General features: G+C 40.3%; 1 protein-coding gene across 4 annotated transcripts in view; it reads right to left on the minus strand.

The window, feature by feature from the left end:
• Positions 1 to 4,897: 4,897 nt before the first annotated feature.
• DAAM1 (dishevelled associated activator of morphogenesis 1) overlaps positions 4,898 to 23,164 on the minus strand; it is a 152,934-nt gene continuing 134,667 nt past the window's right edge. For all 4 annotated transcript variants that reach the window (XM_087922350.1, XM_087922348.1, XM_087922351.1 and 1 more), the window contains 8 exons: positions 21,277 to 21,383; positions 20,313 to 20,401; positions 19,351 to 19,519; positions 17,689 to 17,796; positions 16,279 to 16,339; positions 13,820 to 13,951; positions 10,094 to 10,264; positions 4,898 to 9,025 (listed from right to left, as the gene is read on the minus strand). In XM_087922350.1, coding sequence (XP_087778476.1) covers positions 8,816 to 9,025; positions 10,094 to 10,264; positions 13,820 to 13,951; positions 16,279 to 16,339; positions 17,689 to 17,796; positions 19,351 to 19,519; positions 20,313 to 20,401; positions 21,277 to 21,383 — 1,047 coding nt within the window. In that variant the 3' untranslated portion in view covers positions 4,898 to 8,815. The remainder of the gene's footprint in view (positions 9,026 to 10,093; positions 10,265 to 13,819; positions 13,952 to 16,278; positions 16,340 to 17,688; positions 17,797 to 19,350; positions 19,520 to 20,312; positions 20,402 to 21,276; positions 21,384 to 23,164) is intronic.

Below are 23,164 nucleotides of genomic sequence, written 5' to 3' on the forward strand. Positions count from 1 at the left end.
CCAGACATTAAACTCATCATTCAGTGATATTGAAATAACAGTACGGTTCAGAATGATGAATACATTTTCATTTTGATCCAAGTGTTTTTGGAACACAACCAGACATTTGCATAGAGGCCATTTCTATCATCTAAATAGATCTGAACTCATACTAATAAAAAAAAATAAGCTACATTAAGTCAGATGGCTTATTGTAAAAGTTTATTGAAAATCTATTGGTTGATTGATTAGATTCGTAAAGTCTCCCAGTTCAGAAACAGACTCTAGGAAGCAAGGATTTTGTTTTCTTAGCAATAAGTCCAAATGCTTATGTTGTAGATAGATTATCTATAGTTTCAGCCACAAAATGTGTTTGGCTCTCACAGACTATTACGCTAGTTAGGTTCCTGCTCTCATTAGGGGCAGGAAGTTAAACAATTGGATCCCACCCAGTGTCTTGATCCAGATCTCTTCAACGATGCGGACAAAGTCATACTGCTGCATTCCCACTGCTAACAGGAAATATGTAATTGATTATAGGTAGTCCTTGACTTACAGCCATTTGTTTAGTGACCATTAAAAGTTACGGCACTGAAAAAGTGACTTATGACTGCTGAAGCATCCTCGTGATCTTGTGATCAAAATTTAAATGTGTGACGACTGACATTTATTTATGATGGTTGCAGTGTCCTGGAGTCATATGATCACCTTTTGCAACTTTCTGACAAGCAAAGTCAACTGGGAAGCCAGATTCGTTTAACAATTGTGTTACTAACTTAACAACAGTGGCAAAGTAGCTTGTAAAATAGGGCAAAATTACTTAACAATTGTCTTGCTTAACAATGGGAATGTTGGGCTCAGTTGTGGTCATAAGTCTTTATGAAAGAGAGACAAAGTGTAGGAAAACGTGCTATATGTGCCCTTCAATGGGTATATGAGTATGGGCACGAGAGCAGGTATATATAAGGCCTCTTCTCTCAAATCCCCTCCAGCTCCTTTTGTAGCTTTGAGCGCCAAAGAGAACACATGATAATTTCATTGATTGACATCAAAATACAAAGGTTCACTATGCCTTGTTCTACCAGATCTTTTCCAGGAAATCTTTGGCATGCTCTCTTTCACCTCCCCAACTACAGGGCTGGGCAAATAATGCTACTGTTGTTTGGCAGCAATGGGTGTTCCTTCTGTTTTCTCTTCTCTTTTAATTAAGATCTGATATCTGATCTACTTGCTCCAAAGGAGCTTTTCTAGAAGAGCGGTCCCACCCAATGAGATACACCTCTTCTTTGCAGAAGAGCCAGAACTGCTTCGACAACCACACACGGGGATGCCACTCAGCTTTCATTCCAAAAGGCGTGGTGTTCCCAAGTAACTCATTTGAGTCGACTGAACATTTTTTGCAAGGCCTTTGAAACACCCAAAAGGCAAATGAAGATGCCTTAGTTAGACAGACACCTGCTTGCTCTAGGCTAGCAATTAAAAAACTCTGCAGGAATACATCCAAAAGTCAAGGAAATCAGGGTGGAAAGGCTAGACTGCAGAAAGCAGTGTTGTGCATAGCCAGGAATAGCCAAAAAGAAATCTAAAATAGGTTAGCTTTGTAATGCAGTCTGGCACCTCATCAGTCTGCAGCTAATATGCAGATACCACAACTTGTGGCAGATGGAGTACGCTGAAATAGTTCCCATGATATGCAAGCTTGTTCTCCTGTTTTGCTCCCAAGTTGCAGTTGTGCTCAGCTTGTACTCCCACTTTTGTAAGATCTCCTCAGCTGGTCTTCTAGAATCATACATATGATACTTTCAGACTTTTAAAAAACATGTGGATGGAAAATCAGTCTCAAGTGAAATGTTAAAATAACCAAGCAAGTAGACAAACATTTGTGCATGGTGTAGCCATTTGCAGGTCCCCAGGTACATCCAGATGAATTAAAAATAAAAAAAAATAAGTAGCAATAGCAATCCTAAAGGAAACCAATCCCAACTGTTCTTTGGAAAGACAGATACTGAAGCAGAAGCTCAAATACTTTGGCCACCTAATTAAAAAGAAAGGGCTCATTGGGAAAGAGTGATTCTGGGAAAGATTAAAGGAAAGATAAATAATGCCATTGATGCAATGAACGTGATTTGTGCAAACTCCAGGAGACAGTGGAAGAGAGGGGACCTGGCATGCTATGGTCCATGGGACCACAAAGAATCAGACACAACTTAACGACTGAATAACAAAAAAAAGCAATGCAACCCATGTTTCCAGGACTGCTGTTATTATTGGTATTCCAACCGCTCTGTCAATGATTTGCAAACCAAAGCAACTCTTGACTTCTGCAAAGCTTCCTAGTGCATGGTGGTTGTTGAATTGCTATATAATCACATCAGGGAAAGAGGATTTCTTTATAAATAAATCCATCTAGAATAATCTCTCTGTTTGTCCACAGCTCAAGCCACCCAAGCAGTCACCCAGATAATTTCCAAGCATTTATTTTATACCTTTTAAGGAGCCAAGACTGTGTGTTAAATCTGGAATCTTAGAAAAATCTTCTTTCCCCTATACATTCCCAAATGTCACAACAGTGGGCTTGTTCTGGATTGGTAGAACTTTTCAATACAGCTGACTCAACCATCATCATATGATGATCGCACATTCTTCTTCACTGCTGCTTGGTGTGCCATGAAACATTTGTCGAGGGGGGAAATTACAGTACTCTCGTACCTCATCACCACCTTAGTTCTTGCAAAAATGCTGAGCACTGTCATTTTCAGCCTTGGACTAAACAAACCAGACTATCCCTATCAGTACATCATTCACTTCAGTTCTCACATAATTTTTAAAAGTTTTCTTGCAGTGTTTTCTACTACTGCTACCAGAAAGGCTAAAAATAGAAATAACAGCATTTTCTCAGAGACCCTCTTATGTCTAATTGCCTTTCTATACTGCTATAGATAATAACGAATTAGATATTCTTATTGTTAACTGTTTTGTCTTTGAGGTTTCCCGATCAATATTGAAAAGGAGGCCATTGGGAACTATGCCTAAGCTGGCCAGAGCTTTTAAAGAGAATACAATCATCTATTTATATCCACCTAGCATCATCTTCTTCTACCAATCTCTAGTTAGCAAGCTACATTTAAAATCAATGTAAAAAGAAAATCTGGAGATTTAAAATTTGTTGCTACTTTGGGTTAAACTGTATGTTTCCTCTAAAAGAAGTCCTGGATAATTCATTGGAGTTTATTCAAGATCTTTCATATATTTGGACAGTTTCCAAAATGTGATGCAGTGAAAATGTATCATAATATATACTTATGGCATGATATAATGCTCGGACACAAATTTGATGCAGCAAACATGTTGTTTCCAGAGTTGCATTTAGTTTACCAACCCACAGAAATGTACTTTTAAACCGAGGTTAGAGAAATGAGAAATATCTCAGCAGTTATTTTTGCAAATCTTCTCTTTTTCTTTGGAGACTTTCTTTGGAGTGTCTACAAAAAAGGAGAAGGTCTGGAAAAATAACTGCTAAGCAGAGATATTTCTTATTTCTCCAACCTAGGTACATTTCCATGGCTCTTCAGATACCTTTAATTTTTTATTTTTTAACAGTAAAGGTGTGCAAAACATGATTTCATCAGAGCTAGGATCCTAGTTTGGGTGTTGCCATTTAGGTCAAGGTAAGCCATCTGTTTGGTGAAAGATTTCAAATTAAAGCATCCCTGGCAGATAGTTGTCCAATTTCTGGTCGTGAAGAACAGCCTACTTCTATTCTGCTCATGTGGTTCTGCTATCGAATTGTTTTTACTCCCAGGAACTCTTTTGTAACTGGAACTTGTCTTGAAATTTGAATTCATAACTCCATATCATGCACTCTGAAATAATGGAGAACGAGAGTTGATCTTCTGCTGTGATTCTTCTATTTGAAGAATACTATTGTGTTTCCCAGCTCGTTCTCCTCAAAGTTTAGCTGTCCAAAATTCATCTATTTGTCTTCATAGGACTTAATTTGTAATCCTATGGTCTTCCTCACTGCTCATTTCTGAACCTGTTCCAATTTGTCTAGATGTTCAAATGGGGTGCTGAGAACTTGATACAATATTCAAGAAAAAGTTTGTTAAACACATAATGAAATACTACAGATAACAGATTTAACAGATAATCAGAGTTGGAAGGGACCTTGTAGGACATCTAGTCCAACCCTCCGCCCAAGCAGGAGACCCTACACCATTTCTGACAAATGGCAGTCCAATCTCTTTTTGAAAGTCTCAAGTGATGGCGCTCCCACAACTTCCGAGGGCAAGCTGTTCCATTGGTTGATTGTTCTCACTGTCAGAAAGTTTCTCCTTATTTCCAGGTGAAATCTCTCCTTGTTCAGTTTCCATCCATTATTCCTTGTCTAGCCTGCAGGCGCTTTAGAAAATAGCTTGACCCCTTCCTCTCTGTGGCAAGTATTGAAACACTGCTATCATGTCTTCCCTGGTCCTTCTCTCAACAAGGAGAAACAAATGCATAAAAACCTGCACACTAACACATTCCAAGATAAAAGACATGTATGAATTATATTTAAATAGTATTTCAGTGCCAGAACTAAAGTATATATTCACAGATATTGAAATATTTTTAAATTTTCTGGTTCTACGATAATGCAACACTGGATTTGTGCAATAAGGGCATTCAAGACTTGGGGCAGAGAGGAATGTATGGTTTGAAGAACCATTTTTCTATAACAGAAATATTGTGTTTTTCTCAAGTGCAAATGCTATTTCCAGAAACATATTTATTGGGATAATGGGTCAACTGTATAACTGGGAAAGATGTAGTTATCAAATCTTTATTTAAAAAGTGTGTTGTTTGCATGTTAAAGGTCATACATAAATCCATTAGTTTGTTTTAAAATTTACTCAAGTATAAATGATACTGAATATCCTTAATTTTATGTATACTCTTTATTGCATATTGTTGTTTTTCTTTAAAAAATGTACAGTCTTGTAACATACACATCCTGCTAGCTAAAAACACCCGTGTATCTAAGATCCACTACATGGTTTGCTACTCCTAATCTACTTAGTATATTTCAGTTTACAAACTATCACTTTTTTTCCTCTCTCTTTTTTGGCATGATTTTTTTTTAATTACACACCCAGGAGCAATGCAAAGAGGAAAATTATAATGAAAATAGAGTGGCTACTTCCACCAGCACCAGTCAAAAAATGTAATTTACAACAAATGGCACATGGGATTAACCTGTACATTTATTTAAGAAAACAAACAAGAACAAAAAAAACTCTCCCACACAAGCACAAAGAATTGCAAATGCAGCCTCCCAAATAAGGCTTTTGCAGATCAAGTTTGGTTTGGAAGCACAAGGAATGGTTTCCACTGGACCCTTGCTTCCTTTGCTTTGTAATCCGTGTAGTAGAGATTGCAAGAAATCCAGGGAGATCCATTAATCCATCCTACAAAACAGAAACAGCTTCCCCTTGAAGGTATATTAACATTGCTGACAGCACAACACAAATCAGTCAGCTGTCTCAATTTGATACTTGATGTACTAAATGCCAAATAAGGTTTTTGGGGGGTGGTATGGAGTGGGTAGGGGCAAAATTCGTAGAAGTGATGTGCTTAACTAATGCACCCAGATTGATTCTGGATCCAAATAAAACATTGTGTTTCTTTTGAACAGATCAGCATTGAGCATTATAAGGTTTTCAAGCCAGAACCGAAATTGCTGTTTCTTTAAAGAAGTGTTTCCTTATCTTGGTAACTTTTAAGATTTATGGGCTTCAAACTCCCAGAATTGGTCAGGCAGCTGTGGGAGTTGAAAGTCCACATATCTTAAAAGTTGCCAAGGCTGGGAACTTTCTAAGGGCTTCCACTTTAATTTGTACTGAATTTCACCTTCTGACTAAACTCATCTGATATTGCAGTAGGGTGGTTAAACAAGGTAAGCTGATAGGGATCCTCCCAAAACGAATGTGTGCCTATCCAACATACGCACACAAACATCCCTGCTGAAAACATGACAAAAAGAATTATCTAAATAATTTTCCCGTTTGTAGTGTATTTCTGGATAGCTCCACTGGAAAATCCAAGCACTGCCTCAGCAGTGTTAGTCTGCACAGTGTGTAATCTGCAGGATGCCCTGGATCACCAGAGACATCGCATTATATCTACTCCATGTAAATTGCTTCCTGATGGGAATGTGAATCGGTCCTGGGGTGTGTGTGTGAGTGGAAGTGGGGGCTGGAAATAAAGGTACTCACTTTTCAGCAAGACTCTTTCTATGGTCATAGAAAGGGTGCTGAATTCTTAAATGCCTATTGGATTGCAGGGCTAGTCTTGCAGAGGAGACTGAATGTTACAGCACTTTTCTGCTCTTTTTATATTCAAAATATGCTGGCTTTGTCTTTATTCACATTTCATTTTAATGCACCCTCTGATCTATCTGAGCTCTTTTTCATCAGCAACGCCCTAAAATCGTATCTAACCCAATTTTCTTCCATCTATAAATACAATATATACATATAAAAGAGAGGCACTTGAGTTTAAGTAACAGTTATGACCAACTTGGATGCTTTCCCTGGGAGCAAAGCTTTTGCTCTCTGTGAGGACTCAGATAATCAACATTCTCACTCTTACTGTTTTGCAAGGTATCTGACGAGCCATCCAGGTGTACATTTGATTGAAAAAGGCTGCAGTTAAGAAAAATGACATTTCAAAAAGAAGAAGAGAAAAATACATGCACGTGCCTACATACACACACACACACACACACAAACAGATCTCTCTAACAGCTCTCTGTGGTGTGATCTTCACAGCTTTCAGATTGCAAAAGGATCTGGGGATCCCGGCAACAAGAACTGTATTTTGTACAAACTAGTTTTTTTTATACAAAACCACACATTTCTTTTACAATTCACATGAGGAAAAGTGCTATTCCAATTCCCCAACCAGTTAGCAACTTTTACTAGTCCCTCCCCACCCCGACCCCCAAAAGTTTCAAACAGCATTAACTATCTAGTGCAAGGACAAAAAAAAAATTAAAATAAAATAAACAAATCCCTGTTCAATTTCAGATAACAATATGAGGATGGTTAAAAAAAAATTAAAAGCCACAGAAGAAAAATCCCACAAATAAATAAAAGAGCAAAAAAAGAGATCAAAAAGTAACAGTCTTCAATATTCTCTATAAGATTAAGCCACATTATAAAAAATTGGCATTTTAAAAACTTGTTTCCAATTTCTTTGTATACTATTGTTTTTAAATTATTAATTACTCCCTGAGCAATCTGATGTTTTTTTGTTTTTGTTTTTTGTGTGTTTTTTTTAAAGATTTTGGATCTACATTTTTATAGGTAGCTCTGCTTAACACTTCTGCAAGAAAAAACGTGAATAGCAATATATTTTTGGGGGGGGCGGGGAGCGGGCTTCCCGCTGCTCTGCATGATACATTTGGTCCTTAAATCTCTCTCCTCAGCTCTGGACTTCATCAAAGCCTTTGACCAAAGCTGCTTCCTTTGGGACAAAGGGCAAACTTTGAAATAAGTTTTATCTATGCTTGTTCTACAAACAGAGGCCTCTGTGTGCTGCCAATCAACCCAAGGCTATAGGATAATCAGGAGAGGACTACAAAGTCACTGTACTTACTTAGTAAAATCCACTTTTGTTTTTATGGCAGCAGTTCTCAGCTAAACTCTAAAAAATCCCAGGCACTACATTCACTTGGTCTGCTCCTGGTACTGCTTGACCACAAATTTATCTCTGAAGACTTTAGTGGGCATATATGGAGAATTACACATAGTGCCCAATATCTGCAGGTATGCCCCAACCCCCCTCAAGGCTCTTCTGGAATCACTGCTGATTAGACCACTGTTACAAAACGGAACTGGCCCAGAGTAACTTCTGACCTACGTTTACAGAGAATATAGTTTGTCTTATTTGGACAGAGAATCAAAACAAAACAGAACGAACACATAGATTCTTTTTTTTTTTTCAAAGAGAGAGAGAGAGAGCATATCCCCCCTCCCCACACCCCAGTGGTCTTCAATAAGAAAACAAATTAATTCTATAGATGCATTATTACAGTAATGAAAAGCTCCCCAAGGAGTCCAAAAGTGCTGGGAAAGAATGAAAAAAAAGGAGAGATTAGGGAATAAAGGGAGCCAGCACAAGAATTACAAGGGATGTTCAAGTTTTAGGTAATAATAGACACAGAAGATAAGATTTGTTTTCTCCCGAGCAATACAGTTCAGGCCGAACAAGACAAGTTTCTAATGGGCTTTTTGCCACTGTATTCCCAGCAGTGATGAGTCAGTCAAGGTGGGTCCATCCTGGTCATGATGATCTCAGGTCATCCTGCACAACTCTCTTCCTAGCTTCTCCTCAAGATCGGCCTCAAGGACCCCAAATAAGCCAAGCTGAATGCTACTCTTCAGCCTCCCTCATTTCGCTCCCTGGGTGCTTCTGCCTCTTTATCGGCCTCCCCCTCCAACGTTTGTGCTTTTGAAATGGAGAAGCTGCTTGTGGAATGCCACTATAATCGGTAGAAAAGGGAGCATTCACTCAAGCAGTTAGCCACCGTGCGTGCTTACAAGTGTGTCACACACCCTTTTGGCCTCCATCCACCCGAAGAGATTGGTATATACAGCACATATACACACCCACACACGCATGCTTCCTTTAACCACCCGCTCACGCAGACATGCAGGGTGGGGGAGGAAATATGCCACTGAGTGACCACCAAGGCAGAAGGCAAAGAAAAAAGAAAAAAGACCAGGTTTTAAACCAGATTATTGGTCAGGTTTTCCCCACCCACCCCCACTAACACTCTTTAAAAAGACAATGTTCAAAAGTTGAGTTTTGTGATGGGTCTCTCACGACTCCCGTCTGCCAGCTGATTCGTGATGCGTTTGCGATTGCGCTTCAGTTTAGAAAGGTCTTTGTCAAAGACTTCTCCGGACCTTAAAGCGGAGACCAGGTCATCAAACTCCCCACCTTCTTCACTGCTTTCTTTTGCCTTCCTAGCCTTGCGCTCCCTTTCTCGCTGCTCCTTGAGCTGGGAGAGAGAGAAAAAAAGTGTCTTAATTTCCAGTTTGCAGCTATTGAAAATCCCAAGAAAGGCAGCACGTGGTCTTACATGTGTGTGTGGAAAACAATTCAGCTGGTGAAAGGCTGCCTGTTCCAGGGGACTCACAGTTCTATCTGGAAATATAAATGTGTTCTCAGAGAGCCCTTCAAACCCAGGATGACTGATCACCCTCTGGGCCTGCTGAGAAAAAAAGCTCAGAATACTTCGTATGTTGAATTGTGACTGAAAACAAGTGTTTGGGCAGAATGGTGATGTTGGAGGGAAGGTACTTGGTTACAGATTTACAGACCAAGAGCCCACACTAGCAGAAGCTAAACTCACTGGAAGATCCCACATACACTGCATGCTAAAGGGCCTAAGCAAAGCCCTCATGACTCCCAATCAAAAGTGGCAAAGATCATTTTTGACTGAAAGCTTTGTGAGCTCCTGCTAGCCAGAACAGACTGATGTCTATAATGCTCAAGACTCTACAGGAGGGAGGTTCTTATGTTCATATAGGAAATAAATTAAAATATGCTCTAGAGCAGGGGTGTCAAACTCAATTTCATTGATGGCCGCATCAGGGTTGTGTTTGACCTCAAGGGACCATGGTGGGTGTGGCCATGGTAGGCATGGCCAACTCAACGTCACTCATGTCAGGGGCACACGCGGCCCTCCCAAACTCGGTTTTCACTGGCAGTGTTGCAGGAGGCCATCCCAGCCACAAACAGAGATTGGGAGCTCTTTTTCACTGGCAGGCACTGCGGGCAGGTCTTTTCTTGTTTTCAGGGTGCCCCCGTGGGCCAGATCTAAGCACCCACCAGATCTAAGCAGGCTGGATCTGGCCTACAGGCCTTGAGTTTGACACCCCTGCTCTAGAGGACAACAGATCAACTATCCTTGCTATTCTTGCTGTGTTATTACAGATGTTTTCTGTAATGTGATACTCTGAATGCCATGCAATGGATCTTCTGCTGGCAATGAGAGTTGAAGTTCAACACTTTTGGAAGATACCAATGACTATGCAATTGGATGTAGAAGTGCCTTTTGTAGTACCTGAGCTTCCATACGTGCCCGTCGCTCTTCTTCTTCCTTCCTCTTTCTCATGTTTTCATTCTCTTGTTTAGCCTCATTTACAGCTTGAAGGAACTGGTCAAAGATGCCAAAGAACTCATCTGGTTGTGTTTTGCCAGAATCTTCTCCAAAATGCTTCACTGCCTTGATAAACTAAAGAAAGAAACTAGTAAGCTTTTTGAAAATTCTCCCAGATTTATTCTTTTTCTGTCTAAGAAAACATCAGTTTAAGAACAGGATTGTCATTCCAAGTATAATTCTCTTTCATATCTTCCTATTATGGCAAGTCTGCCAAAGTCTTGGGGAAGTCAATGAATATGTGTGGCATTTTGTTATCAGGTTGTGAGTTGGGATTGTCATAAGTATAGATAATAATGAAACATCATCTTAGCAGAAGCAAATTACTATTCTATCTAGTCTCTGTCCCACCAAAACAACTCTGATCTTACTTTTAACATTTTGGAGGCTGGAAGGAGATACATATATACAAGCACTGAGTTGCCACCTCTTCGTTTTTTATTTTGTAAGCAGATCTATTGCTTAGGCAGAATTTAAGATCCTTCTGGAAATAGAGATGATCCTAAATCTAATTATTTTTCAAGAAAAAATAATGTAAATAAAATTCCCATGGTTTGAGCATGGTAGTCTTGCACATATATAGGTTGGAATGTTGCATCTTTCACTGTACAATCTGTACAAGCTTCTGTAGTCTGCAGCTTCCTATCTTTCTATTAACCCTTATTTACAGTGGTGCTACTAGTACAATCTAGGAGAGAATCCTGCCCTTATGAAAGTTTTGGACAAACTCAAAAAAACACTCTCTGAAGTCACACATTCATAATAGGACAAAGTTTGCGTTATGGTACAAGTCACCATCTCCTCCCCTGCTTTCAGATCTGGTATCTTCATGTACTTGAAGCCACCATGTCCTCACCAGTTCAAAGTCTGGTAATATATCTCTTCTGTATTGCATTTTTCGTACCATTTTTGAAATGCTAAGAAGCTGTACCTCTGTTTTTGTTTCATGTCCTTCATTATCAAGTTTCCTCCACTCCCTCTTTTACTAACTCAGGGGCAATAAAACCAGAATTTGATATAAAAAATACAAACCCGAAACACACAGACAGGGAAAAGTGAAAACTCGGACTTTCAACTTTGCTTTGAAGATTCATTCCTATATGCTATTTATTATTGCCACATGCTTCAGTATTGGAACCAAATGTGCTAAGAAAGTTTTGGAAAAGACATTTACCCTCCCCCACCCGTCTTTGGAAATAAATTGGAAGTAAATCGAATTTGCTTAACCAGAAACTTTTCAGCCCACAGGAATGAACACAACCACCCACAGGTTTACCTGAAAATGGTGAGTACTGCATTGATTACCAGTAGGCTTGTGAGTACAAATTGAAATGCAGGTTGCAATCTATGAAATTCTTTGGCAACCAAGCAGGGGTGGGATTCAAATTTTTAACAACTGGTTCTGTGGGCGTGGCTTAGGTAGTAGGCATGGCTTGGTAGTCATGTGACTGGGTGGAAGTGGCTTGGTGGTCATGTTATTGGCTGGGTGTGGACAACTCAATATCACTCACATCGAGGCACGCATCTCCTCACCTGGCCTCTCATGACTGTGGGGATGCTGCAACAGTCGTAAGTGTGAAAAATGGTCATAAGTCACTTTTTTCAGTGCCATTGTAACTTTGAATGGTCACTCCACCCAAGCAAAGTACCAGCAAAGGAGGGGAAAAAAACTCCAGAGAAGTTCCTGAGACAGGAAATCTAGTCCTGCCAAGAATGCAAGAAGGGTTAAAGGAAAGGCAGTTTCTGTAAGCAACACCAGAATGTTTCCTTCCTGCCTTCCTTACAGGATTAGGCCAGTAATTTCTTCTAACAACTGGTTCTCTGAACTGCTTAGAATGTTAACAACCGGTTCTATTGAATAGTTGTGAACTGGTAGAATCCCACCCCTGCAACTAGGTATCTATAGATCATATATGCCAAGTAAACTGTATCCGTCTGGTATGTTGGTTGACATGAAGAGAACAGGGGGCCCGTTATAGTAACATCCTGCCATGGTCCTACTCCATGGAACCGGACATCCAAGTTGCACCCTTCCTTATAGTTTTCTGAAGGAGAATCAAAATGGAGGTCTTCCACAGAGCTTTTGATTGTTGAAGAGTGTTGCAGTTGCTCTATTTTGTTTGGAAGGCGGTTATTTGATTTGATATGGTTGTATAATGCTACAAAGTAAGCAATAAAGAAATAGCAATTGCACTTAGACTTATATACCGCTTCACAGTGCTTTTACAGCCCTCTCTAAGCGCTTTACAGAGTCAGCATATTGCCCCCACCTTGGAAGGATGAGTCAACCTTGAGCCATTCAGAATTTAAATCCTGGAGTGAGCGGTGAACCAGCCTGCAGTACTGCCTTCTAACCACTCTGCCACCAAATAATGAATACATATGTTGGGTATGAATAATGAAGGAAACCCACCTTTCAAACATTTGCTATTTTAGAAACAAAATGCTGAATTAAAGAGAAGCAAGTTCTCTTTAAAAGAGAAGCAAAATTGAGACAGGATTTCCACTGTGCAGTTAGCATCAGGGTCTTCATTCAGCTCTTCCACACAACTGGTGGATGAAATAAAGCTAATGCTCTGAATATTTTACTGAGGAAATAAAGCTAATGAGGGTCAGAAAGAGAGTGAGATATGAACTTCTGGATGATTGCCTGACAGAATAACCAAGTTGGAAGGGACCTTGGAGGTCTTCTAGTCCATCCCCCTGCTCAGGCAGGAAACCTATGCCATATCAGATAAATGGTTGTCCAATTTCTTCTTAAAAACGTCTAGTGTTGGAGCATTCACAACTTCTGGAGGTGTCATTGATTGATTGACAGCTACTTCTTTCTTTCTCTCTTACCAACCATATTGTTTAATTGACTCATCTGCAATTAGAACTTGATTCTGATGGACAAATCGTAGAGGGACTCACTGCAGAGTTCCTTAAATTAGAATGCATCCTCGTACATTAGCAACTACTGAGCCACAGGGACAGACCAGACCGAGAACGCTAATAAACAGACTCACAGGATATAAGTCCCCAATGGCACAGTTAAAAATTGTCCACTCTAAAAATTGCCTGTTATTTAATTTTACAGTTTAATATGACAGAAAATGATTAAAGCCATGAGAAGCAGGTGTTTAACTGCAGTTTCTGGATGGGCTTTGCCCACCTTTGCCACCTTAAGGTCCAAAATATCCTTTCATTTGAAAGAGGTTGTAAAACCTAGCCTATACCAAGAGGAGCTTCGGGAGAGAAAGGTTTTAGTTCAAGGCTTTATATAATCCCAGGCTCAAGGTGTGATTTCAGAACATTCATGCCTCCTCAGTTAAACTGATTATATGAAAGAAATACACTGAACTATGGTCACAATTCAAGGCCTAGCATCAAAAATCCCATAAAGTTCTGGATTAGCAGAGATCCATGATAAGGATGTGCAATATTTGGATCTGAAGGAGATGAGAGAATGCTTTAGATCAGCTTTGCTGGCTGAGGAATTCTGGGAGTTGAAGTCCACAAGTCTTAAAGTTGCCAAGGTTGGACACCCCTGCTTTAGATCCAGTGTGAGTATCATCTTGGTATCTGTCAGCTGCAGTCTCTGTCAGATCAGATGCTGCATATCTCTATCCTGTAATAATTATTCCTTACCAGTTCTTTGGCTTCTGCTAGAAGATCTTCTACGTCTGAGAAGCTGAAGCTGGCCAAAGTGATGAATTGGCTAACCACAGAAACAAACTTGTCCTCTGGATTGGAAGGCTGGGATTTTTGGTATTCTAGTTCCTTTAAAGAAAAAAAAATTCATGTTACTCCAGACAGAGGTAGTCATAATCCCAGATAATGATTGAAATTTAGAAATCCCCAAACAGCTCATGTCCAAGACCCCCCAATGTACACTCTAAGAGAAGTATTTCTGATGATGTAATATGAAAAATGCATAAATACTGCACTCCTGTGGGAAACAGGCTGTTCGGTTGGGTTAGACAGCCAAATAAATTATCCGTCTTCCCAGTAGCTTTTCGTTGAACAAATCGTGGCTGACATTAACTATGGATAAGATTGGCTGAATATCCTGATTCTGGATAACTGTTAAGGAATTGAATGCATGGAGCTATGAAGGGACAACTCTCCAGTTCTGTTTCAGCCCTTCATTTTTATTAAGCACATTTTATCTTCATATTTATGTTAAATAAAAAGCAAAAAAGCAGGAAATATACAATATATCCAACACACTTTCTTCCCTCCTTTTCCCCCACAACAGCAACCTTGTGAAGATATGTTGGGCTTTCATGACTAAGATGGACTTGAACTCTCGATCTCCTGCTTTCTATCCTGATGTCTTAACCATTCAACCAAACTGGCCAAGCACTTCATCTACAGCCAGTTTAAATTGTAGCACAAAGGTCACCTATCAGATTGACTCAATAAAAATAAACCTGAATAATAAAAATCTCCCTGTGAATCCATGGAATGATGGAACCCTTTCAAAGGAGGATATTCCATAGAACTGATGCCACTATGAAGAAGCCTCTTTAGCTTGGAATTTCTTATTTGTTAGGGCCTTTGTGCAACTGAATATTCATTCATTCTGCCATAAACACAACCATGTATACAGAACGATCTCCTGTGCAAGTAGAGGTTCAAAAGAGCTTCAAAATATACTATCCCTCAATCAGGCTCTCATTGTAAGTGGGGGCCAATCTAAACTCTTATCCGGAAATAAAGTCAAAACCTAAACTGTCCATCAGTTGAGCAAATCAGGGGGTCAAAGGTCTTTTAAAGATAAACTTTATGGTGTTTTAATGATCATCATTATTTTGTGCACTTCTGTTTTTCCGTATGAAATTTTGGCTTTTCTGTTTCATCTGTGAGTCTATCATTCAATGGAGAATTAATACTATAAATGTATAATAACAGCCAGCTCTGCCAGGTCCAATGCACTGTGCTGCTAGCTGCCAAACCACTGGCTGGTGTGCTAGGTGTTGCAGTTCAGCTTTGCTCTCAACTGGGGCTCATAACATTCTTGAAAATGTAACAATTGGTTCTATCAATGCTGGTATGAGCAGCCTCCAGCACACGAGTCCATCATTCTAAAGCCAGTCTCCTGTGAGGTGTTTTTTTTTGAACAAAATCATTCAAGAATTATTTTTAGGAACCTCTCCTCCCTTTTAAAAGCTCTTATGGTTCAATCCTAGAAGACAAATTCTGCTTCTCCTCACATACTGTATGCCATGCAATCTTCTCCTTCTATAGCAGCCATCCAAATATTTCAGGCACTGTGGCCTGAAAAGACTGCCTATCTCAGTCTACATCTTCCTGGGTGCCTTATACATAACCCATTCCATGCTATTGAAAGTTCTGGTGCAGTTAGACCTTCAAATAACCTTGCTGTCTCTCCTCAGCCTTCCTCCTCAATCAAACAGAGGAATATAGCTCCCTACAACATAGTTTTTATTTTCTTTATTATTGATAAGGACCATTTTGCTCAACAGTATCAGTGCAAAGTTAGAATGACTCATCTTTATTTTTGAAAACATTTATGGTAACATAAAACTGATATACTTTCAGAGGAACCTCGGCCTACTGATCTCAACTCAATTCCCGTCAGCCCAATTTCTGGAGGCAATTTTCCTAATCTACCATATACACACTACCCCTTTTCAAAATGTCCAACTGTTTCTGAGATGGGGGAGGCATACATGTGTGAAGGACATACTGGAACAAAGGTTTGTAGTTGGCTTTGCTGATTAAAGTTGATTGAAAGCAGCTGTAGACCTGACTGCCACATGGGCTTCCACGCATTTCAAAACTATCTCTGTGCTGTTAGAACTATGAAGGCCAGACTTTTTTTAAAAATCACTCATGATGACCCCGAGAAAGCAAAAAAGCTACTGAGGTCATTGACAGAGCTATAAAGCTGTAACAATAAGTAACAAGATGCAGGACAGGAAAGAGAAACCATTATCTTAGACTAGAGATAAAAACTGCTTCACCTGTTTTCCCCCCACTCTCCCTCTAAGAATGAATGCTAACACTTCCTCAGACGCCCACACATGTGGCCTGTCTTGAAAAAAAAGTAGGGAACCATTAAATGGATAAGCAACACTTACTGTCTCCACAGCCCTGAGCCCACTCCTCAAGTTGCCAATGTCCTTCTCCAGTTCAGTCATACTGCCAGAAATAAAGGAAAGACATTAACTTTTCAAGCTGTTCCTAGCAAAGTTTTATAATGTAGGCTCTGACACCCTCCTAACTTCTCTGACTGGAGGAGGGAAAATACTCTTACCGGTATTTTAGATTAGCATCTTATCTATAGCTACTTAACCCTGGTACATGTTGATGAAGACAGCCTTGAGGTTAAAACTGGCATAATTCATTTACCGATGTAAAATATAAACTCTCTTTCTGAAAAAAAAGTACTCTGAAAGAGTGGGACAATAACAGATAACAGATAATCAGATTTGGAAGGGACCTTGTAGGTCATTTAGTCCAACCCCCCGCCCAAGCAGGAGACCCTACACCATTTCTGACAAATGGGAGTCCAATCTCTTCTTGAAAGTCTCAAATGATGGCGCTCCCACAATTTCTGAGGGCAAGCTGTTCCATTGGTTGATTGTTCTCACTGTCAGAAAGTTTCTCCTTATTTCCAGGTGAAATCTCTCCTTGTTCAGTTTCCATCCATTATTCCTTGTCTGGTCTTTGGGTACTTTAGAAAATAGCTTGACCCCTCTCCTCTCCGTGGCAGCCCCTCAAATATTGGAAGACTGCTATCATGTCTCCCCTGGTCCTCCTCTTCACCAGACTAGCCAAGCCCAGTTCCTGCAACCATTCTTCATATGTCTTAGTCTCCAGTCCCCTAATCATCCTGGTTGCAATTCCTACTCCTGAGTTGGTATTTAGCCAGTTCTGACAGGTTCTGGAGAACTGGTAGTGGAAATTTTGAGTAGTTCGGAGAACCGGTAAATACCACCTCTGGTTGGCCCCATCTATTTGCTGCCTCCTGAGTCCCAGCTGTTCTAAGTCCCAGCTGATTGGCTGGGTCTTCTTTTGTTGCCCTGCGCAGGAGAACGGAGCTGGAAAGCAGGTTAGTAAGGTGGGGAGGGAATGGGGATTTTACAGTATCCTTCCCCTGGAGTAGGGTGGAAATGGAGATTTTACAGTATATCCTCCCCTTGGAGTGGGGTGGAAATGGGGATTTTACAGTATCCTTCCCCTGGCATACCCACCAAGCCACGCCCACCAAGTCACGCCACACCCACCAAGCAACACCATGTCCACCACACCTCGCCCACAGAATCGGTAGTATAAATGTTTGAATACCACCTACTCTGAAGTGTTTGATGTATTCTAAAACCTTTCAGTGAATTGACCCAATCTGAAAAACAACTTTTTTTTTAATACTTAATTTTTTACAACTTTTTTTGCTATTTACTTTTCTCAAATCTGGGAACCTTTTTTGCTATACAGAAGTTCATACAAAGAAAATAGCAGTAATACCAGTTTCCTTAATACACACTTACTTTACTTTGGCAGCTCCAGGGACATCTTTTAATTCTTCATGTAAGCTGAATACTTTGGGATATTTTTTTTCTATGATTGTGATGAGATAGTGCAACAAGGTAATGTTCCTAGGATAAAGACAAGCAACAGTTAATAACATGAACATGAAACATTATTTTTCAACGAAGAGAAAGTAAGTGACATTTAATTCACCTCAAAGAAAATAGCTATACCTTTCCAGAATTTAGATGAAGAGTTCAATATTGTGATGACACACAATGATCAGCCAGGTCCATTTTGGACAACAAAATACTTGCTTCTCAATAGTGTGTATCTGAGATATGCTATCTGTGATTCAGAGGGCAGCACCCAGCTGTTAAATATAGTAACTACTGATATCTCTGTCCTCCATGAATTTTTCTAATTCTCTTTTAAAACTAACAAGACTGGTGGTCAGTGCTACATTCAGTGGCAAGAGTATTTGGCTATATCCATTTCTACAGACACTCAAAATCTGGATTCAAACATCATATGGCACAGAAACCACAGAAGCCTTTATGCTTCAGCTCTTTCTAAGCAAAAAGCTGCCTTTCTCACGGAAATTCTTTGCCTCTCATGAATGCTAAAAATGTCTCCATCCATCTACTATTAGGGTTGTCATCTAGATGTCCTCGTTAAGCTTCTTCAATTCCTACTGGGGAGGGAAGAACAGGAAGTTCTTCTGCCTGGTCACTATAATATCTGTACAACTTGATTTCTTATGTTGTGGTGAAGAGGCAGGCGAATAGGTTCTATTCTCTAGAACCGATTGTTAACATTCTAAGCAGTTTGGAGACCTAATCCTGTAAGGAAGGCAGGAAGGAAACATTCTGGTGTTGCTTACAGAAACTGCATCTCTGTTAACCCTTATTACATTCTTGGCAGGACTAGACTTCCTGTCTCAGGAATGTCTCTGAAGTTTTTTCCCCTCCTTTGCTGGTACTTCGCTTGGGTGGAGTGACCATTTAAAGTTACAATGGCACTGAAAAAAGTGACTTATGACCATTTTTCACACTTACGGCTGTTGCAGCATCCCCCCAGTCATGAGAGGCCAGGCGAGGAGATGCATGCCTCGATGTGAGTGATATTGAGTTGGTCACACCCAGCCAATAACATGACCACCAAGCCACTTCCACCCAGTCACATGACCACCAAGCCATGCCCATGCCCTAAGCCACACCCACAGAACCGGTTGTTAAAATTTTTGAATCCACCACTGTGAAGAGGGAAATTTTACTGTTATCTGAGTTCATTCTGTTTGGGGACAAGTCAAGACAATGTTATCTAGCATAAAACTGTCCATCCTGGATCCTCTACGTAGTGTGTGGAATGTGTGTGTCAGAACTAAGAGGTTGTTAGCACTTTTGGGGGGGAGGGATTATTCTGGCTGCTTTAAAGGAGCCTTGTGCCTCCCATTCTGAGGAACCTTTTTAAAAAGCTAACTTTATTAGATAATAATAATATTCTCTCCAAACCTCTCCTTTTTCAGGGAAAGTTCTTGACAACGTAGTGCAGCTTCAGCTGCAGACTTCTCTAGAAGAAGCAGATTATCTAGATTCTTTAAAGACAGAGTTCAAAAGGAAGCTAGTCTTCCAGCAACCCCTCTTCCCCCAGAAAATCAGAACATGCTTGAAGCTGCTTACTTGTCAATGCTGGATTTGGTATCTGCAATCTTGTTCAGGCTAGAAATTTTAAAGCCATAAGCGTTCCCTCTCTGACCCTTGTTCATGTAGTTGCCAAAAGCCAAAACCACTTCAAGCAGCTGCTTCAGGCTTTTACTCTGGAATACTTGGGTGGAAGCAGTTCGAATTGCTAGAAAGGGAAGGCAAGTGGAAGAAGATCTAGTTAGACAAGATGATGTTGACAAGAGCAGGGGCCTCCAATCTTGGCAACTTTAAGACTTGTGGACTTCATCTCCCAGAATTTTGCTGGCTTGGAGATGTTCTAGTCCAACCCCCTGCTAAAGAAGGAAGGAATCCTATGCCACTTGAGACCAATGGTTGTCCAATCACTTTTTATTCCAGTGTTGGAGCATCCACAATTTCAGGAGGCAAGTTGATTGATCGTTCTTACTGTCAAGAAATTTCTCCTTAGTTCTAGGTTGCTTCTCTACTTGATCAGTTTTCATCTGTTGTTTCTTGTCCTGCCTTCAGATGCTTTGAAGAATAGATTGATTCCTTCTTTGTGGAAGCCCCTGAGATATTGGAACACTGCTGTCGTATCAGCACTAGTCCTTCTTTTCATTAAACTAGACATACCCAATTCCTGTTCTATGAACAATTCATAGAACATTTCAATTATTATATGTTCTCATCGCCATTAATCCTTTAATAATTCATCCAAATTAAAATATTTATTATTTAAGGTCACAGTCTATTCTCATTAACATAATATCCCATCCCCCTCCCTTTCCACCACAGTTTTGTTCAAAATTTAAAATAAAATTTAAAAGATTTTCCTTGTTTCAAATATTTATTTCAAATATAATAGGAAGGTTCCTTGCACTTTGATTCAGTTCAAGAGAAATTGGCTTCCTTAAGTGTTTTCATTTTAAGTTTCATCAAACTTTGACTCACATAACCATTTCCTCGAGCCCATATTTTACCTTCAACTTTTGGTTTAACTTCAGCAACTCTCTCAGCAAACTTCTTCTTAAAATACAAGGACTGCAACCTTTGCTGGTAATGATTTATCCTACAAGAAAAAGGCGTAAGACAGTAAAAGAACCACATTTCTCAAAGCTAATAAAAGTTGGAAGAAAAAATGACATGTTTCAGGTTAAATTGCACAGTTGCCTTCTGGAAAGTCAGAGCAATCATCTGCAAAGATTATCATCAAATACTTATTCTGTGACTTTCAAGCTCCATAAAATCTGATGTCCTTCAATTCAACTTACAGTTCCTAAAATAACATGGTCAAAGCTTGGAATGCATCTTGAAGCCATCAGATTAGAGAAGGTGGTCTTGTATTCTGTATTTCTACCGCATACAGCAAAGGCAAATCAACTTACAAATTAACATGATTCAATAAGAAAACACACACTGAAATTAAATGGAAATGGAAACAATGGAAAATCTTTAGCCTGTAAGCTCTTTAAAGAGCTCTGTCTCCCCATGCTTCCTGTGGCCCTTTTCTCAAATCCTTAATACAACTGAGACATGCCTTTCCATATCATTCATTTTCTGTGTTTATCTCTTTCCTCCTTTACAGCAATAATTACATCAACCAAATCAATCTCACTAGACTAGAATACCAATTTCAGCAGTATGAAAAGCCCAGGCTGTAATTTTCTACTTCAGATTTTTCTTCAACACATAGTCTACATCAGGGATGTCAAATTGGCAGCCCATGGGCCGGTTGCATCATGTGCAGGCCACGCCCACCCTGGCTCTGCAAAGGCAATAAACATTGCGATATGTCACGATACATGATGTGATCGAGTTTGACACCCATGGTCTACATGGCTAGGAAAACAACCCTCCTTTCTACACATTCCCCTAATTATTGAGTCCCTTTTTTTTTGGCATGGACAGCAATAATGGTAGAAGGGAAGCAGCTGGCAAAATCACCTGCTCATTTCAAAGAGAAATCTGTCAGCTTTGGCCATCCGATCCAACTCATGCTTGTGTTCTTCCAGAAGATCGATGTCAGCTTTTTCAGGAACAAATTTTAAAAGCTAAAAAAGAAAAAAAATAGGTATTTTAGATCAGGGGCCGCCAACCTTTTGGACCTCAGGGACCACCAAACTCGTAATTTTAAATCCCGTGGACTACTAATATGAATTTTGACTGATGGTGGCTTGCTGATGTTGGTGGGAAAGTCGGTCCCATATTCCAGAGCTGCAGTAGTCACAGGACTGGCCCTTTGGTCATCCTGGAGCAGCTGCTCCTCCACCCGGGTGCACCAGCCTGCCATGGACTGGAGGAGCTACTCCGGGATGACCAAAGGGCAGCTCTGGAATATGGGACCAACTGCAGCTCTGGAATATGGGACCAACTTTTCCATCAACGTCAGCAAGCCACCCTGGGGCAGATTTCCCTTCCCTGCTGTTGATCTTACCTTCCAGTTCCAGCTCACGTGGCTCTACTCAAGGTAAGGTTTGCACTCGGCCCAAAGGGTGGGGGCCAGTGGGTGGGTGGGCCATGTGTTCCCATGCAGCCTGGATTAATTGCTTTGGGAGAACATTTCTCTACAGACCACCAAAATTTTTTCGTGGACCACCAGTGCTCCCTGGCCCACCGGTTGGCAACTACTAGTTTTGATGAACAATCTTCTCTTGGGAATTCAACTTTTACAGGACAAGAGAATGCACAGATATGTAGGCTTCAAGATTTTCTACTGATGAGGTGGGTAATAAATAATTTTTAGTGGAGAATCTCGTTGGTGGCCTGGAAAGGCAGCTGGGTAACTTTGCAATGTATGGGGGTGTTAAGATACCTTTTAAGAATAACTGGGAAGAGCAATAAGTGTATGTGTATCTATTATTTCAAATTTCTTAACTGCCTATCTCCTCACAGACGGCCTCTAGGCAGTATTATTACCAACAGTACAGGTAGTTCTCGACTTATGACCACAACTGAGCCCAGAATTTTGGGCATAAGTCATTGCAGTCATTAAGCGGGTCACTATGTGACCTGACTCAATTTTACAAGGTTCATGAAGTGAGTCGTCATGGTTGTTAAGTGAATAACACATGGTCATTAAACAAATCCGGCATATCCAAAGGGCATGTTTTGCCATTTTCTGCTGCTGCAATCACCATGGTATGCTGCAACCAGTCGTAAATGTGAATCAGTAGCCAATCACCCGAAATGTGACCAAGTGAGGATTACCTATATTTTGAGGAGCCATGGTGGTGTAGTGGTTAAAATGCAGTATTGCAGGCTAATCCTGCTGACTCCAGATTGCCAGCAGTTCGGCAGTTCAAATCTCACGAGCCTCAGGGGTGACTCAGCCTTCCATCCCTCCGAGGTTGGTAAAAGGAGGACCCAGATAGATGGGAGCAATATGCTGACTCTGTAAACCGCTTAGAGAGGGCTGTAAAGCACTATGAAGCGGCACATAAGTCTAAGTACAATTGCTATTGAGTGGAAATGGTGGAGTAGGGTTCCATCATGAAGAGACCCATTGCTGTTTCCCTTAGTAATAGTCTTACAAGCCTCCCTGTCTGCCTCCCTACCAGCCAGTTAATGGCTAATCAAGCAGGTAATCGGATCCAGTGATTAGGGTTCATTTTAGCTCCATAGGCTACACAGAAAGACTGAGTAGGCTGAGGACTGCATGAGTCAAAAGGCCTTGAATTATTTATTTATCCACCTATCTCATTTATATAGCCACCCATCTCACAAAGCAACAGATTCTGGGCAGTGTACAACAAAACTGAGGCAGATCAAGCTCCCATCTCCTTTTTTTAAATTAAAAAGAAATAGTTGTTTCCCTAGAATATTTTTCTTCTCA

This window comes from Pseudonaja textilis, chromosome 1 (assembly GCF_049901715.1).
Source record: "Pseudonaja textilis isolate UNSWEBS1 chromosome 1, rPseTex1.2, whole genome shotgun sequence".
Classification (NCBI taxonomy): domain Eukaryota; kingdom Metazoa; phylum Chordata; class Lepidosauria; order Squamata; family Elapidae; genus Pseudonaja; species Pseudonaja textilis.